Source organism: Martes martes (assembly GCF_963455335.1).
Source record: "Martes martes genome assembly, chromosome: 1".
Classification (NCBI taxonomy): Eukaryota; Metazoa; Chordata; class Mammalia; order Carnivora; family Mustelidae; genus Martes; species Martes martes.
This window is the reverse complement of record NC_137888.1, coordinates 78,775,403-78,793,347: the sequence shown is the minus strand read 5'-3', so window position 1 is coordinate 78,793,347 and position 17,945 is coordinate 78,775,403. Positions and strand designations below refer to the sequence as shown.

The 17,945-nt window shown below is 36.2% G+C and overlaps 1 protein-coding gene across 1 annotated transcript in view; it reads left to right on the top strand.

The window, feature by feature from the left end:
* Positions 1–603: 603 nt before the first annotated feature.
* DHX36 (DEAH-box helicase 36) overlaps positions 604–17,945 on the top strand; it is a 49,052-nt gene continuing 31,710 nt past the window's right edge. The window contains 8 exon segments of the mRNA XM_080819609.1: positions 604–918; positions 8,078–8,202; positions 9,156–9,387; positions 12,331–12,369; positions 14,156–14,326; positions 16,329–16,408; positions 17,150–17,224; positions 17,369–17,535. Of these exon segments, the coding sequence (XP_080675735.1) occupies positions 664–918; positions 8,078–8,202; positions 9,156–9,387; positions 12,331–12,369; positions 14,156–14,326; positions 16,329–16,408; positions 17,150–17,224; positions 17,369–17,535 (1,144 nt within the window). The 5' untranslated portion in view covers positions 604–663.

The window sequence follows — 17,945 nt, the reverse complement described above, 5'->3', positions numbered from 1 at the left end:
GCCAAAGGCAGAGGCTTTAACCCACTGAGTCACCCAGGCGCCCTGTCTAAGAGCATTTTTTTATTTTTGCCAGCCATGCTCCTTGTTATGCTGTTGGATAAAGGCAATAAATAATGGCAATCCTTTAAGAGAGGCAGGGACAGTTTATACTTATTTGAAACAGGTGTGAAGCTATTTTCAAGACGCAGCTACTAACAACAACAAAAAAAAAAGTGATGAACTCATTTCTTTTGAGACTTTTAGGAGAAAATGCCCCCATCTTCAGGTTCTTTTATTGTGTCAATAGATGTCTATTTTCCAGAGCCTAATTGGAAGCAAACTTCGGATTTCACTACGGGTAATAAGAAAGTAAAAACCAAAACCCACTGCCTCACATATTGGGCGTAGGTAAAGGAAACCTGCGAGGCTTTGCTCGCTTTCCGTCCACAGGTACAAAGGTAGACAACAGAACGCACATCAAACAGGACTTCACCTGAGGCACTTTCCGGACCACCGACGGCGCCGCCTGAGACGTCACCGGAAGCCGCTGCTGTGACGCTCAAACGGCCCTCCCTCTCGCGCTGGGCGCCGGAAGCAAAACGGAAGTGGACGTGAACCCGCTTCCGGGCCCGGGCGCCATTTCTAGCGGTTGCTGGTTCTCACGAGTTGTAGTCCGCTGGGACAATGAGCTATGATTACCATCAAAACTGGGGCCGGGATGGAGGGCCCCGCAACTCCGGCGGGGGCTATGGAGGAAGCTATGGGGCGGGCCATGGAGGAGGCCATGGAGGGAACCGAGGCTCCGGAGGCGGCGGCGGCGGAGGAGGTGGTGGTCGAGGCGGCCGAGGCCGACATCCTGGGCACCTGAAAGGTCGCGAAATCGGCTTGTGGTATGCAAAGAAACAGGGACAGAAGAACAAGGAGGCGGAGAGGCAGGAGGTAAATCTGGGACTTGATAGTGAAGAGGGATGAGACAGGGCATTTTTTTCCCCTTCGCCGCCCCTAACCTTTTCCTTGCTTTGTTTGTTTGTTTCTCAGCTGGTGCATGTGCTTTGTGAAGTGAAAAGTGTGCAGAGGTATTCTGCTAAAACTTGGGTTGGCGGGTATTTTGTCATTTTTCGTTAGCCATGCTCAGCAGTTAGATTTATGCAACGTGAATGTGTATTTTTCTTTAAGGATGTGAGAATGGTGAACAAAACAGTAAGTTCAGGTCCTTTCCGAAGTTAACTTTATTAGGATGTCCGTGTCATAGTATCCTTGGCCACCCTTTCTGTTAGAAAAATTATGGCCACTCTTGCCTGAAGAGCTCGAAAACAGCGGCCTTCTTTGTAACATACAGGTTTGCGCAGAATAAAAGCTGTCAGACACTATTCTGAATATAGGTCGTTCGGAAGAATAGTCTAGCTTTCATTTTTAGTATAAAAATAATCAGAAACTTACAGGTTTGGTTTGGTGGGTTTTTTTTGTTGTTGTTGTTTTTTAATGTTGGGCTGGGGAGAGTTCTGTTGATTGGCAGCTCCTCTTTGAGAATGAAACTTAGGATCCTGGAAACAGAAGAAATTTCAGAAAAATGATGTGATTTAGTGTCTTCAGGTTGTGATTGCCCATTTGATTTATATCTTGAAGATCTGTAATTAGGGACGCATCAAACAAAGTTCACTTGGTGGGAACTTCAATTTTTTTTAATTGCGTTTTGTTTTTATTAAACAGAAGTTTTCTTACTGTAAGTCTGAGGCATCTTTTTAGTAACTTCTTTTTTTCTTTTTTTAAGATCTTACTTATTTGAGAGAGAGAGGGCGAGAGGAGAGAAGAGACTCCCTGCTGAGCAGGGAGCCCGATGAGGGACTTGATCCTGGGACTCCCCCCCCCCCCACCACCCCATCATGACCTGAGCTGAAGGCAGTTGCTTAACCAACTGAGCCACCCAGGCACCCTAGTAACTTCTTTAAAAACATCCTTCATATTAGATAAAGAATGTGTGTAATTAAACCTTTATTTAGGCTTTTGTTTCTAAATCATTTTATTTCTTTGTCTTTTATCCTTGTCTTTTCATCAAAGCGTTTTTTGGCATTATCCATTTATCTTCACACCTTATCACATTCTTCTCTTTTAATACACACATACACACCAGCCCAGAGTTGTTCACTGAACAAAGTTTTTTTTAAACGGAGGGAAGCCTATCTAAGTCATCTTGAGATTGGAAGAATAATATAGGCTGATTGCTATAAAAGGATGTATGCGGTAACTGGAAAGTTATTCTTTATTTTATTTAGCCCCTGTTTCCCACAAGGTGTTATGCAAGTTGCCATGGGGATCTGAAGAAATAATGATGTTGGGAAAATAAGATGTAAACAGGTGAAAAGTTTAATCAGGAAAAATTGTTCATTATTATTTCCATCTGAAGCTAGTTGGGTGATGGATCATTGTGAAGGTAACTCTGGATTTCTGTCCTCTCCCCAAACTTTATTTTGGTAAATGTTTCAAGGCAAAAACGGGATTTATCTTTGATATTTCTTTCATTTCAGCACATCTGTCTGCTCTGCTTTCTTAACATATTCCAAATCCAGCCACTTGTCTCCACAGCAGTTACCCCACAAATCACGCCACTATCTTCTTCAGTGTTCTTGGCCTCCTAACGAGTCTTCTAGCTTCCACTCCTGCTTTCCACTAAGTCTGTCCTTTATAGAACCACTCATGGTACTTTCAAAAGCAAAAATTAAGTCATCTCGTTCTCTAGCTCACAACTTGGGTTTGGAAGCCAGATCACTTCTGTCTGAGTTGAATACATTTCAGTTGCATCCTAACATGTTTTACAGGAAATCTTGGTAACATAGTTTCAGTATACCAGGTTTCCTTCAGTGTACTGAGCCCATGTCCCCAATATGATGTAATTACAGCTTTTGTAAGTACACTTCTGGTTTTGTTTTTTATTACAGGTCCCATACCATTCTCTCTGAAATTCATCTCCATCTTCTCAATCTGAATATGACCATTTTCAATGATTGGTTTATCCTACCTTTTTTTTTTTTTTTTGGACCACCTTCAGCTATTTGTGATTGCTTCTCAGTCAACTTCCTTAGCTTTAATTACTTTTCACGTAATTCCTGTTTACCAAGTTACTGCATTCTAACAATGCTCTTTTTCTTTCAACTTTTTTTTTTTTAGTTGAGTATCTGAAATATCTGAGACACTATCTTAAGCACTATGTTAATAGATGGTAGTCACTATTTTACAGAAATTGTGGTATGTTAGGGGTTACAAGAGGGATAGAGTACAATGTTACAGTATTATAATAAGAATATGGGCTATCACCTAACTCAAACTAAGAAGATTCTAGGTTTTCCAGAGGAAGTAACCCTTAAGCTGAAAGCTGAAGGATAGCAAAGTATGTATGTGTTTGGAGTTGGGGGATTTGGAAAGGGATTTTCAGGCAGAGGCAGCAGCAGGTGCCGCAGTTTAGAGGTTAGGAAGACTCAAGGAACTGAAAGAATGGGGCATAGGGTGTTTAGTGTGATGAGATGAAGGTAGAGTAGTGGCTTTCAAACTTGTTGACCACTTCCCACATAAAGGAATATATGTTAATTTGCACCCAGTACACACATATGTATAATTGAACAAAAAGTATCATAAAATAATACTTAATACTGTATATTGCTGTGGGTGTGTTGTTGGTACCTTTTTTGCTTTCTCTTTTTTATTAATACTGGTCATGATCCTTCAATTTTATAAGCAGCAATTTGAAAAGCCTAGGGCTAGAAAAATAAGCCGGGCCTTGAAATTTATTGACTTTCCCTAAGAACTCCTGTAAGCCGTTAAATCATTTGAAGCAAAAAATTAAATGATTGAATTTGTGTTTAAGTTCATTCTGGCAGCAATATAGAAATTGAATTGAAAAGAGGCAATCCTGGGACAGGGAACCAGTTTTGTAGCCTTTGCAGTAACTAAAGTGAGAAATGATAGCTTGAATTAGGACAATTGGGAGTGGAGATGGAGCAAAGGGGACAGATTAAAGTGATTTAAGAGGGGTGCCTGGGTGGCTCAAGGGGTTAAGCCTCTGCCTTCTGCCCGGGTCATGATCTCAGGGTACTGGGGCTACAGCAGGGAGCCTGCTTTCTCCTGCCTCTCTGCCTGCCTCTCTGCCTACTTGTGATCTCTTTCTCTCTCTCAAATAAAATCTTTTTTAAAAAAAATTGTGATTTAAAAAGTGATTTAAGAAATAGATTCAAAACTGCTTTTATCTGGAGGCAAGGGGAAGTAAGTATTAATAAATGACGTGTTTATGATTATATAAGGAACAGGCTTGATGGAGGAAGCTGATGAACTCAGCTTAAGGATGGAGTTTGATTCTGTTATAGTGCAAAAAGTGAGAATTTGGCGGTGCCTAGGTAGTGCCTAGTAGCGTCAGACTCTTGATTTTGGCTCAGGTCATGAGCTCAGTCTGAGTCCCCCCAACCGTGTGCACACATGTGCATGCTCTCTTGCTCTAAAATAAATAAAATCCACGGGGAAAAAAAGCACAAGGATTTTGGGGAGGTAGAAGGCCATCTGATTCTAATGCCTAAAGAAATCTAGACTGGCAATATGTAGTCCTGTGGATAGTAGGAGGTGACCAGAGAAGATGAGAAGTGGGTGCAAGCCTAAATTCTATAGGCCATTGTTTTCAAACTTGAATGTGCCAAGGAATCAACTGGTACCTTGTTAAAATGTGGTACTGGGGTGGAACCAGAGATTCTGTTTTCCTTACAGATGCCCAAATGGTGTCAGTGTTTCTAGCTTGTGCATCACTAGAACAAGAAAATTTAAGGGGTGGAGTAAGAGAAGTTTCTTAGATTCTTACCTAGGAAGAAGCAGCCAGAGAAGAGGAAAGTAAGATGGGTGTTGTTTTGGAATCCAGGAGCAGTGTTGAAGGAGCAAAGAGTATATAAAAAAGGAAAAGTAGTCAAGAGTGGCAAATGTTACAGAGAGGTCCCATAAGAGCTCAGAATGTCTCTTGGATTTGGCAACAAGGTTATTGGTAACCTTGATGAGAGCCCTTTCTGTGGGGCAGTGGAGGTAAAAGCCAGATGGCAGTGGGGTGGCTAGTGAAGAAGAGATGAAGTGGAGTACTTTCAGGCAGTTTTCCTGTGAAGAGGAGGAAGAAAGGGCAGTAGCAGATAGGGTGGAAAGAATTCAAAAGAGGATTTTTTGTTTAAAAGAGATTTGACTATATTCTTGTTCACGTACCTACAGAAAAAAGCAAAATAAAAACAAAACCAGGCTAGATCCAGGTTTGGAATTTTGGTACTCCTAAATTCTCAGCTGCCCAGACCTTTGGAACCTCATTGTGGGAAGAACCTTGTTAAAAATAACACCCAGAAAGTATAAATTGTGTTTTCAGATGCTGTTTCATTTTTTAATCATCCTCCCTTTTTGTGAATACCTAAATTTCGTATAGCAAGGTGGGGAGAACTTTTATTCTGCTAGTAGAGGTAAGAACTTCAACATGTAAGGTTTTGGTTGGTTGAAGTAGTGATATAGAACGAATTTCAGTTGGAAAGAAATTGTTCCTCAGATTAAAAAATGCTTGATCTTACCTTTCTCATTTTGAAAGTGAATGGAAGAAACAGTGCCTTTGGGCCTTAAGGTGACTTTGCTTTATAATGACTTTATGTCCTGAGGCTTCCTTCCAGTGTAGTCTGTAACCATTAAAGTGTTACTGTAGATTCTAACTGCCAAGAAAAAGCTTAACTTGATAGCCGTCTGGTGTAGGTACACAGAGCAATAAATGTTAACAAGTGCTGAAGGCATTACAGAATTTAAAATATAGAACGAAAATGTTCTAATAATGATCCTCTATGTTGGGAGTCCCCAGAACCACTCTTAGGTTCTGGTGTACTCACGGTAATGGTTTTTTTTTTTTTGGTTTTTTTTTTGTTTTTGTTTTTTTTTGAGATTTATTTATTTATTTGACAGAGCGAGAGAGTTCACAAGTAGGCAGAGAGGCAGGCAGAGAGAGAGGGGGAAGCAGGCTCCCTGCTGAGCAGATCGATCTGGGCTCCATCCCAGGACCCTGAGATCATGACCTGAGCTGAAGGCAGAGGTTTAACCCACTGAGCCACCCAGGCGCCCCTCACAGTAATGGTTTTGTTTTGTTTTTACAACAGATGATTACAGATTAAAATCATTAGAGGTTTAAAAAAAAAAAAAAAAGAAGATGCATGGGGCAGAATCTAGGAGAAACCAGGTACAAGCTCCTAGCCCTAGTGGAGTATTTCCTATGCTATGAAGAAGAGATACGTTAGTCTGATACAGAAACCATTTAAAAAGATTTTCATGCTGTAAGGTTAAAAAGAATGAGGGGGCTTTAGTACCTGTCTGTAAGCAGATTGTGTTGCAACCTGTAATTTTGTAAACCTTTCTTATCAGCCAGAGTTTTACTAGATTGGACTTTTAATTGTATGATAATGATGCTTTTTGTAAACTTTTTTTTAAATTTAATTTTATTTTTTCAGTGTTCCAAGATTCACTGTTTATGCACCACACCCAGTGCTCCATGCAATACATGCCCTTCTTAAAACCTGCCACCATGCCCTGCCAGCCCCCATCCCCCTCCCCTCCAAAACCCTCAGTTTCTCAGAGTCCACCATCTTTCATAGTTCGTCTCCCCTTCCGACTTCCCCCAACTCACTTCTCTCCTTCACCCAGTGTCCTCTGTGTTATTCCTTACGCTCCACAAGTAAGTGAAACCATATGATAATTGACTTTCTCTGCTTGACAAATTTCACTCAGCATAATCTGCTCCAGTCCCGTCCATGCTGATAAAAAAGTTGGGTATTCATCCTTTCTGATGGAGGCATAATACTCCATTGTATATATGGACCATATCTTCTTTATTCATCCGTCTGTTGAAGGGCATGTTGGCTCTTTCCACAGTTTAGCGACTGTGGCCATTGCTGCTATGAACATTGGAGTACAGATGGCCCTGTTCACTACATCTGTAAACTCTTTAGTAAGTTGAAGAAGTCTTCTGGAATTCCCCAAAGACTATTCTTTTTGTATATTTCTTTAAAGAGAAAAATGGTTTTAACACAGAAGTCATACATGCTCATTGTAAAAGATAAATTCAGTCATTCATCCATGTGGCAAACTTCACTGTAGTTCTGCCATGTGTCAGAAATATATCTGGAAGAAATACTGCAAAAATATAGAATGTAAAGTCAATAACCTATTTTAATAATAATGAAAATAAGATCCTGCTGCATATATTTTCTGCAGCTTTTTCTTTCATTTAATACCTTGATCATCTTTCCTGTCTGCATACTTAAAGAAAAATCTCCTGTCTTAACTACTGCGTTTAAATTCAACTAATTATAATGTGCAACGATAAAAGTGCAGTTTTAGAAATTCTTGTTCTTACTGTCTACAGTGTAACTTCTATCTTCTCTGGTGTTTTTTGTTTGTTTTATTCTCATTTTGTGAAGCAACTGCATCATAGCCACCTACATCAGGCATTAATTGCATGAGTGTTGATCAGTTTTATTTGTCTTCAGCTCAGCCTTCTTCTCCATATATTCATCCTTTTTTGTGTGTGGATTTAGCATTTATTAGCCTTTTCTTCTGTATAAATAATGGTTCTGACTCACTGTTCTCTACAGTGCTTCCCTCAAATATTTATCCTTTTAGTGTAAGAACTTTAAAATGCTCATTGCAACCAAAATAATTCCAGTTTTCAACTCAGCTCCACCCCCCAAAAAACATTTGTGTTTTAAAAACTTTAATTGTGAATATCTTTGAAAATTTAAAATAGGGGAAAACTGATAATAATCAGTATGTGAGAGGGTGGAAGATAAAGGAACCAAAGTTTTAGTAAGGGACATATATGTACTTTTTTTGCCACTCATATTAGAGGTAATTTTATAGATATGTGGCAGAAAATGTTTAAAAGCATATATGCAAAGATGTTAACATTAGGTTTATGAAGTGAAATTGGACTGGAGGGCAAGTGTTGGGTAATTTAAATTTTATATACATTTGTTAGACATTTACCTTTTTGTTACTAAGTAATTTTGCACGTGTTTTCTAACGTTGATCAGGATACTTTTTGCTTTGCACAAAATAGAGAGCTGTAGTACACATGGATGAACGGCGAGAAGAACAGATTGTACAGCTGCTGCATTCAGTCCAGGCAAAGAATGGTAAAGACTCAGAAGCACAGATCTCCTGGTTTGCTCCTGAAGATCACGGGTAAAACAAAACATGTTATTTGACAGAGTGGACATAGTAGCATTTCTTTTTTTCTTTTTTAAGATTTTATTTATTTATTTGACAGAGATCACAAATAGGCAGAGAAGCAGGTAGAGAGGTGGGGGAGCAGGCTCCCTGCTGAGCAGAGAGCCCGATGCATGCAGGACTTGATCCTAGGACCCTGAGATCATGACCGAGCCAAAGGCAGAGGCTTTAAACCCACTGAGCCACCCAGGCTACTACCCATCGTAGTAACATTTCTTAATAGCATTGGCTAGGGAAGGAATGATAATAAAAATGACATCTTTAGGCTCTTCAGTAAGTGTAATTTAACTTTGAAGTAAGTTTTTTTTTCTTATATATAGACTGAGCTTATTTGGTGAGAGATTGAACAACATATTCATTACACAGAAAGCTAAATGGTAAGAATAGTCTATTTGGATATGAGATTTATTAAATTACTATATACTGTTTTCCTACTCATCTTGTATTTCCAAAATTATCCTGTGAGATCTGGAAGAAGTTAAATTGTTGCTGTTTTAGGATGATCACAGGAGTTTTTATCATTTGGAGGAAAAATTAGTAGAGGTTTTTATGGAACTGTGTAATGTAGCATCCCATTTATAGCACTCAGAAGGGGTGGCAGGAGGAAGATGAAGTTGTGAAATAAAGTTCTGAAAATCTGAAAAAAATACTGTAAGTTTTTGCAATGGTGGAGGGATGGCTATTGTGTGAACTTTAATTTTTTTACTATCACAAGGAATAACTTAAACTGGTAATACCTATTTACAGGGAGGGAAATCTTGAATTCATTACAAGAATCTTATTTTCTTTATTGATCTAAGAAAAAATAGAAGCTGGTGATTTTGAAATAAATAGCATATTGTTTTGTTTTCAGGGTTTGAGTGGCTCTTCATTTAGCCTTTTATCATTTTTTTATTTTGTCAAAATAGATATGGTACTGAATCTCCTACTGAGAACAAACCCAACTCAGAGAAGAAACTTGAAAACCAGGAAAAGAAATTGATAAGTCAAGAAAAGAGAACATTTAGAATCAGGGACAAATATATTGACCGAGATTCTGAATATCTCTTGCAAGAAAATGAACCAGATGTAACTTTAGACCAACAACTGTTGGAAGATTTACAAAAGAAAAAAAGTGACCTTCGGTATATCGAAATGCAGGTAATGGAAAAGCAAGATGTGGAAAAAGTTTTTATTTGTCGTTTCTTCTCACACTGGATAAAAATAGATTTATGTTTAGAGGTGCTACATGGTATAGATCCGTGGTATTTCAGTAGACCATCCCCTGTGGGAATTCTTTCTTGTATACTAGAGAAGAGCAGTGGAAATGTAGTTGTGGTACAGTATAAACTAAGGTAGCCTGTCTCATCTACAGGACCTTATATAGTGAGGAGAAGGAATTAGTTTAACTTTTCTAGGCCAGTTTAGTGAGGTATCATAAGTAACAAGGTGGTTAGAATTGTAAGGTTTCTAGACCATTTTATCCAACTCCTTCCTTTGACAGATGATGAAATTAAATTCCCAAAGTTATGATGTGCTTATGCTTAACATTTGAGGATAGGACTATGACAAGAGCAGGAATTCTCCTGAGTTTTTCAATATGTTCTTTCCATGCTAGGCAAGATATTTTAAGATCCCTTTCTGTTAAAACATAAGATTTATGCTTTGTGGATATTCTAGAGATAGATGCAATAAAATGTTCACATGTATTTTAAGAGAAAATACTGACGGAATTTTGAGGGCCATACCTTCAATATGCACATATCTACTGCCCTTGGTGAGAAAGCCAGAATATCACATCTTCCATGGGAAAGAAAGGATCTGTTGACTGTCGTTGATGATCAAGTTGGATATCCTGATTAGAACAGGTGGGGTGAGGTTGTCCAGGGCTAGAATGCTGTAGCTCTTTGATGCCCATTTAGTAAAAATAAGATTCAAAGGCAGGAGATTTCAAATTGAATTATTTCAGAATGTTGTGGTTAAGAGAAGAGCTTCTTTTATAGGCTTAAGAAGGAGGAGAGTTAGCTACTGTCTGCTTTGTATGGAGGACAGAACTCAACTTCTGAAGATGAGTGATCTAATTCAAAGGAAGTTAGTAGAAATGCGCCCAACATAATAATAGTTGATCTTCTTATTGGCTTGACATTTGCAAACACTTCACATGTGCTACATCATTTAAACCTCCCAAAAGCTCTGTGTAAGAGGTTACGCATCTGTTATATAGAGGAGGAAAAAGAATCTTATGTTAAATGGCCTATCTACAGTTGCACAGCTAGTAAAAGAATCAGGTCTAAAATTCAGATGTGTTTAAGAGCTCAACTTTTTAATCCTTTTTGGTAATATGCCATATTTTTTTTTGTATCATTCATATAATAAACGTTAATTTTCCACTTGCTAAATGCCTGTCATTGTGCTCTGTTTTCTGAAAATTAAGACATTTCCTGCCCTCAGACAGCTTGTAATCTCATTCTCTGTTATCTCAGGGTTACAGCCCAAAATTAGGAAATTAGAAATTCGGTTTGTCTGTCTTGAGAAAGAATACTGGGTTTTAACTGTCTTCATCAGCATTACATATTTAAAAAGCAAAAGTGATTACTGCTAGTTTCAAGTTTTATGTGTTAGCTTATATATATTTATATATTGAGATGATCACATTTGAGTACATGAAGTACTTTTAGAAATCAGTAAATGTTTTAAATAATTTAAATATAATTTAAAAATTACTGAGAAAATTGTGGCGACTTGTTATTTCAGATTGCTAGAATTCATTTAAGTCATCATATTGACCCTTTTTATGGTACTGATAAGAATTACCTGATTGACCCCCTTTTTATGGTACTGATAAGAATTACCTGATTGACCATATCAAGCATGATAACTATAGTTATTAATGCTGCACTGTATATTTGAAAGTTGCTTAGATCTTAAAAGTTCTCATCTGAAGGGGGGAAAATTGATAAATATGTGGTGATGGATATTAACTAGACTTATTGTGGTAATCATTTCACAGCATACAAAGATGTTGAATCTTCATGTTGGTATACTTGAAAGTAATACAATGTTATATGTCAATTATATCTCAATAGAGAAAAAATAGTGGGGGATTTTTTTAGTCTCCTATTTTGACAAGTAGGCAAAAAATAAGGATGTTTCAAGAAATAAAAATTCAGAAAAAATATGATAGCAATAGAACAGTTGTAGTTTTATGTGTTTTTTTTTTCCCTTTACAATAAAGGGAGTTTGTTTAAAGCCTTGGTTTATTTTTTTATACCACTGAAGTTTTTTCATGTATGTAGGTTATTGTAAACCAGAGCACTCCTAAGTGTATGTCATTTTTGTGTAGTGTAGGTTTAAGATTCCATAAAAGTTTTCAAAATTAGAAAAACATTATCAAATAAAGATACAGAAATTAATCATTTCCTCTCTAGTATTCCAGTTGTAATTCACCAAAAATTTGTTAAGTAGCTTTTATGTGTCAGAAACTGCTACTTGCTTTTTTTTAATAAAGGTTTTTCATGCGGATTTCGTAGCAACCCTATGAGATAAAACTTTTGAGGGATTCAGGATCCAAGTTTGACTTAAGATCACAGTTCTTAAATGGCAGTACCAGATTTTCCTGTTTCAGATATTACTTGTTTTAAATTTTCTTTTATTCTCAAAAGCCAGTACCCAGCAATAATCTGCTCCAGTGCCTAGTGGATTATTAAATGGTGGATTGATGGGTGGAAAAATGACTGTGATATGGAAAACAAATCTAAGATGAATATGTAAAATAAAAAATGATAAAAGTAACTTAGGGATTATAAGAATACTGTTCGGTGACAGATGAGATTTCATATTACTGCCATTTTAAGAAAGTATCTCCATTCTGTTGACTGTAATAGAATTCTCTTTTTTGGTGTTTCAAAAATAAAGGATTGCTAAGTATGTTAGTCCTTTTTATAAAAATTCTTTTTTAGGTCTTAGCACTTGACATAAGCTGTAAGGTAATAAAAATATTTGGGGATTCTAGTATATTTATGATATGTTCTGATTACCATGATTATAATTTGATTACATTTCTTTTGTGAAAATTAAAAATAGTTTTTTTTTTTTAATTTTCAGCATTTCAGGGAAAAGCTGCCTTCATATGGAATGCAAAAGGTAAAATGAATGTACACTATTTAATTTGATTTGCAAAATACTTAAATACAATTTTTTAAAATCTGTATATCAAGAAAAAATGTAAATGGACCTTCCCCTAAAGGGTATTTTTTTTTTTTTTTAAGATTTTATTTATTTGACAGAGACACAGTGAGAAAGGGAACACAAGCATGGGGAGTGGGACAGGGAGAAGCAGGCTTCCCATCCAATAGGGAGCCCTATGTGGGGCTCAAACCCAGAACCCTGGGGTCACAACCCAAGCCGAAGGTAGATGATGCCTAATGACTGAGCCACCCAGGCGCCTCCTTAAAGGGTATTATTGAAAGTTCATTTTAGTCTTGAATTTTTGAAGGCCCAAAAGAAAAAAATGATGATGAAACAATTTTCCTTAAGTTTTCTCATTTCTATCTATAATTGAAATCTTTAGAACTCCAAAAACAGAATTTTTATATATGTTACTTTGGAAAAATACCCTTGCTCTTACTTTGAGAACAAACATTTTAATTAATATTGAGGCACTGCTGAAAATAGTGGTTTAATTTATTATGCTTTATTACGTAGTCACCTGAGAGAATAATATAGTTCCCCATCCTGCTCTGTTCTCTCAGCATTGCTTTGTTTTGATTTTGGTTTTCATAGCACTTAGCTACAACCTGCCATAGTGTGTCTTTCCTTCCTAGGCCATTTTAAGTTCTTGAGGACAGTGTTCACTATGTATTACTTGACTCGGTACAGTGCCTGATACTCTCAACCCCCAGTTAATACGTGTTGAATGAATAAGTCTCATATTGCTTCTCTGTATTTACAAGCTATAATTTCAGTGTTCAGTCTTGGAACTTGTTCTGATGTATATATATTGTGTTAGAGTAGATGGAAAAATTTTTAAAGTTGGGTTTTTTGATTAAACTTTTGTTGATAAAAGTCACCTCTAATACGTCTTTGAAGTAGTAGGATGGTTTTATTAATACAGTGAATATTACTATTAAAATATTAGTGTTTGTAATTTTTAAGAAAAAAGATCTTTACCAAATATGAGTTTTTCCAGGTAATTGAAGTTTACCAATTTGATTTAGGTATTTAAAAACTTTATTGTAATTAACTGAAAGGAAATAATCTTAAGATAAATTACACTCTTGTTTTTTAAGACAGTATACAAAACTTTTTCTGAGGGTAGAGCCATATTGTATGAGTTGTGATATAACTTTAATGTCCTTAGTGTTATTTAGGTATTGGGTTTTGTCTCGTACTCAGTAGCCTTACAAATCAGCATTCTTTTTAATCAGTGTTCATTCTTATGCATAAAACTTACCTGTTGTCTCTTGTTGTTGGTGTGTTTTCTTTTCTTTTTTTTTTATTTTTTTTATTTGTTGGTGGTGGTGGTGTGTTTTTCTTAACAGTGCCTTGCTTCTTTTTATAATTTGGTGCTGCTTTTCTTTTGAAAAACAGGTGGATCCAATACCTAAACTGCCAGCATTGCGTTTAACAAAACTTTAACAAAAGCATTAATATATATATTTTTTAAAGATTTTATTTATTTATTTGACAGGCAGAGAGAGAGGTGGAAGCAGGCTCCCTGCTGAGCAGAGAGCCCAATGCGGGCCTTGATCCCAGGACACTGGGATCATGACCTGAGCCAAAGGCAGCGGCTTTAACCAACTGAGCCATCTAGGCATCTCTAATATGTTTATTAAAAGCAGTTACCTTCAGTTTGATAGAATTGTGTTTATTAATATTTTGGACTTAGTCACCATATGATGTCCTTCACTTATTTTCCATTTTGAAATAGGAATTGGTAAATATGATTGATAACCATCAAGTAACAGTAATAAGTGGTGAAACTGGATGTGGAAAAACTACTCAAGTTACTCAGTTCATTTTGGATAACTACATTGAAAGAGGGAAAGGATCTGCATGCAGGATAGTTTGTACACAGCCAAGAAGAATTAGTGCCATTTCAGTAAGTAATGTCTCACTTTTTAAAATTCCCCACTTTTTATTTTCCATTCTCCTAGTTTTGCTCGAAATAAACTGATTTTGAACGTTTTAGTGACTTCTTAATTAGGTTTAGGATATGTTGCTATGAAAGCAGGTATTTGGTAGTAAACACCAAAAGCTCAAATGACCTCTTACTGATAATAGGTGTTCAAGTTTAAGTATAAATGCAGGCAAATTTTAGTATAAAACTAGAAGAATAAAAAGCTGATAAATTTTTATAGGATTATAAGCTGCGAAAAGTGTCCATCCATATAGATGCTTTAAATTTTACTCCTTAATTCATTCAGTATTATTTTTTGGTTCTGTTTTTTCAGTAAGTACACTGGTGGTGAAAGCAGGAAGCCTTGCAGTATTTTAACTGCATTTTTAAGTTTTTAATGCAGTTGTTCAATAAAAGGGAATTCATCATTAAAAAGAAAAAGGCATTGTTTTAGGTTTATCCTATTAATAGTTTAGGGCAAACAGCATGTTTTGTTTGTTCAGTTAGATGACCCAGTTAAATATATGGGTTATATGTTCATGTTTAGGGCAAACAGCAGTTTTGTTTGTTCAGTTAGATGACCTAGTTAAAAATATGGGTTATATGTTCTTTAAAGATGTTTGGGTTTCTGACAGCATTTGATGTGTATAGTAAGTTTATTTCGGTGTTGATGTAATTTTATAAGTAAATTTGAATTATAAGAATTTATGGTTGTGTTTAGTTACATGATAGTCTGTTATCTCTAAATCATTTAATATAGAATCTGGTTAGGAGCTGCATTACAAATTACGGCAGTATTTCGGAGGAAATACAGTATGCATTTTAAGCTGATTTCTAAGAAATACTGTTTAAAGAAGTACAGTAACAATCTTTTTGGTACAGTCATATTCCTAGGAAATACATAAAATCACAGTACAGTGAAAACCCACTTTTGTTATAATACAATTATAAAACTAGATTCAAGTAAGTTAATATTATCATTTTCATTAATACAGCATTACCATATATATTGCAGTAGGAAGATATGCTAACTAGGTTACTTTTTATTTATTTTTTCCAAGATCTGTTAATACTTGAATGGGCAATTTTATAAGTAATAAAAAGTGAAATAATGGTCTTAAGTCCGTGAATACAGGATACACTGGCTGGAAAGTTTTACTTCTGAAGTATTGTTTCTTAATTACGCCGTTTTCTGTTTCTAATCTCATGAATCAGTGTTTTGTCACAAGATGACTGTTGTTACTTTTAGTTACATAAATCAGTATTAGATTATAATAACATTTCATCAGTTCCAAGTTCATCTTTGGCCGCCATAACTTTTAGGACACAACCAAGAACCAGGAATTAAGCAACAGCAATCTCTACTAAGAAGAAACAAACAAAAAACTGGAGAAAGAAAAGTATCAACATGTATTTACCCTCAAATTATACACAAGTTTTATAAGCTTAACTATGGTTTTAATGTGGGGTTTTGGTTTTTTTTTTAAGATTTATTTATTTATTTGACAGAGGGAGAGAGGGAACACAAGCAAGGGAAGTGGGAGAGGGAGAAGCAGGCTCCCCGTGTTGAGCAGGGAGCCGGATGCAGGACTTGATCCCATTGCCCTGGGATCCTGACCTGAGCCAAAGGCAGATGTTTAATGACTGAGTGGCCCAAGCGCCTCCCTGATTTTAACTCTTAGTCAAAAAGAAAGGTAGAATGATGCTGTAGAAAGGCACTTTGAAAATAATGATGAGAGAGAATTTGGCCTTGGAGGGCTTTATAAGAGGAGGTGAAAAGTGAATTTAAGAAGCAAATAGTCTGGAGCTTTTAAGGAACAACACAGTTTTAGATCCCTGGGATTCTAGTATCTGTCTCTATTTTTTTAACTCCAGAAAAACTGATGAACATTTTTTCAACAATCCCAGATTTTGTGGGTGTTCCAGATGTTCTTCCTAAAGGAAATTATATTTTCTTTGTAAATGTCTTTTATTTTGATAAAAGGTTGCAGAGAGAGTGGCTGCAGAAAGGGCAGAATCTTGTGGCAATGGTAACAGTACTGGATACCAGATTCGTCTCCAGAGGTAAAGAACATTCACCTGTTGTGTCAGGTAGATTTTAGTGAAACTGTGAAGTTAGAGATTAAGGAGAAAAATGTTCCCTGTTGTTATGCTGATTACAATTAAAATTAACATTTAAAGTAACTACAGTATAGGAAGCTTGCAACTTTATAAATCCAAACAGGAGTTTTAAATATGCTTTACATTATGAAACAGCTAAAGAAATAACTTTAAATGCTTTTACATTATGAAATGGCTAGAGAAATAACTTTTTCCTGGATGTATATCAGTAGGCCATCACTGCACAGGAAAGGAGTTGGTGTCTCGTATCTTTTGCTACCACCAACCCGACTGACTATTGATTCTGGCATCTTTAACCCCCTCTTCACGCCACTATATTTCTGTAGCCCTTTTCTGGAGCTCAGGATTCCATTTATCTTTTTAAGTGAACTGGCTTTCCAGTCACTGAACAGAAGTTTAGGCCCCTGTGTATTAAGTTGTTTTCTGAATATTAATGGTTATGCCTTTAAAAAGACATCATTAATGTTGTATCATGACAGTGAAAACAATGTATAGTGAACTTGAATGTAGTATTACACATTAGTCTGTTGCAGTAGGCATTCCTAGGACCAAAAACTTAACTGTGAAGATTTTCATTAAAACTGTAAGCAGTTTTTAAATTGAAGATTTTCTTTTAAACTTTTGTGGTGCTAATTTGTTAGTAAAGAAAACCAAAAACTGTTAACTCCTATCTTTCATTCACAGTCGATTGCCAAGGAAACAGGGCTCTATCTTATACTGCACAACAGGAATCATCCTGCAGTGGCTCCAGTCAGACTCGTGAGTATGTTTCACTTCAAGACAGACATTTTGTTAAACATTATCAAAGATGTAATTATTAAATTGGATTTTACTAATTGTGGAGGTAGAATTGTTCAGTTTTTAAATTTTGTACTAAGTTACATACTTCACACTTTTGCTTAGGCATTTGTCCAGCGTTAGTCATATCGTGCTTGATGAAATCCATGAGAGAAATCTACAGTCAGATGTCTTAATGACGGTTATTAAAGATCTTCTCAGTTTTCGACCTGACCTGAAAGTGATATTGATGAGTGCAACTTTAAATGCTGAGAAATTTTCGGAATATTTCGGTAAGTAAATTTTATGATTATTGCTTTAGAAAGTTACCACAAAGCCACTGAATTGAGAGTTAAAAAAAAAAAAAGAATACATTGCTAGGTACAAAGTAGTTAAAATGAGGGTTTAGCAATTATTTTAAGTATTCAGGAGAATACTGTAAGTTGTCTTAAATAGCTGAGACTATCTTTCTAGTTACAACAGATTAGAGAAGTGAGCCTATTTTTAAAAGGCAGCATCGTCTGTGTTAGAGTGAAGACATGTAGATTTTTGGTGCTACCATCAGATAATAATTTTTAAGGTGGCATCAGTGAAGTCAAATCAAAGGTTTGAATAATTTTTTTGAACATTTTTTGGTGATTGTTCTGTGGCATTTATGTACTGTCACAGGCTAGGGTGGCAGTTTGCTGATAATTATAGTAGT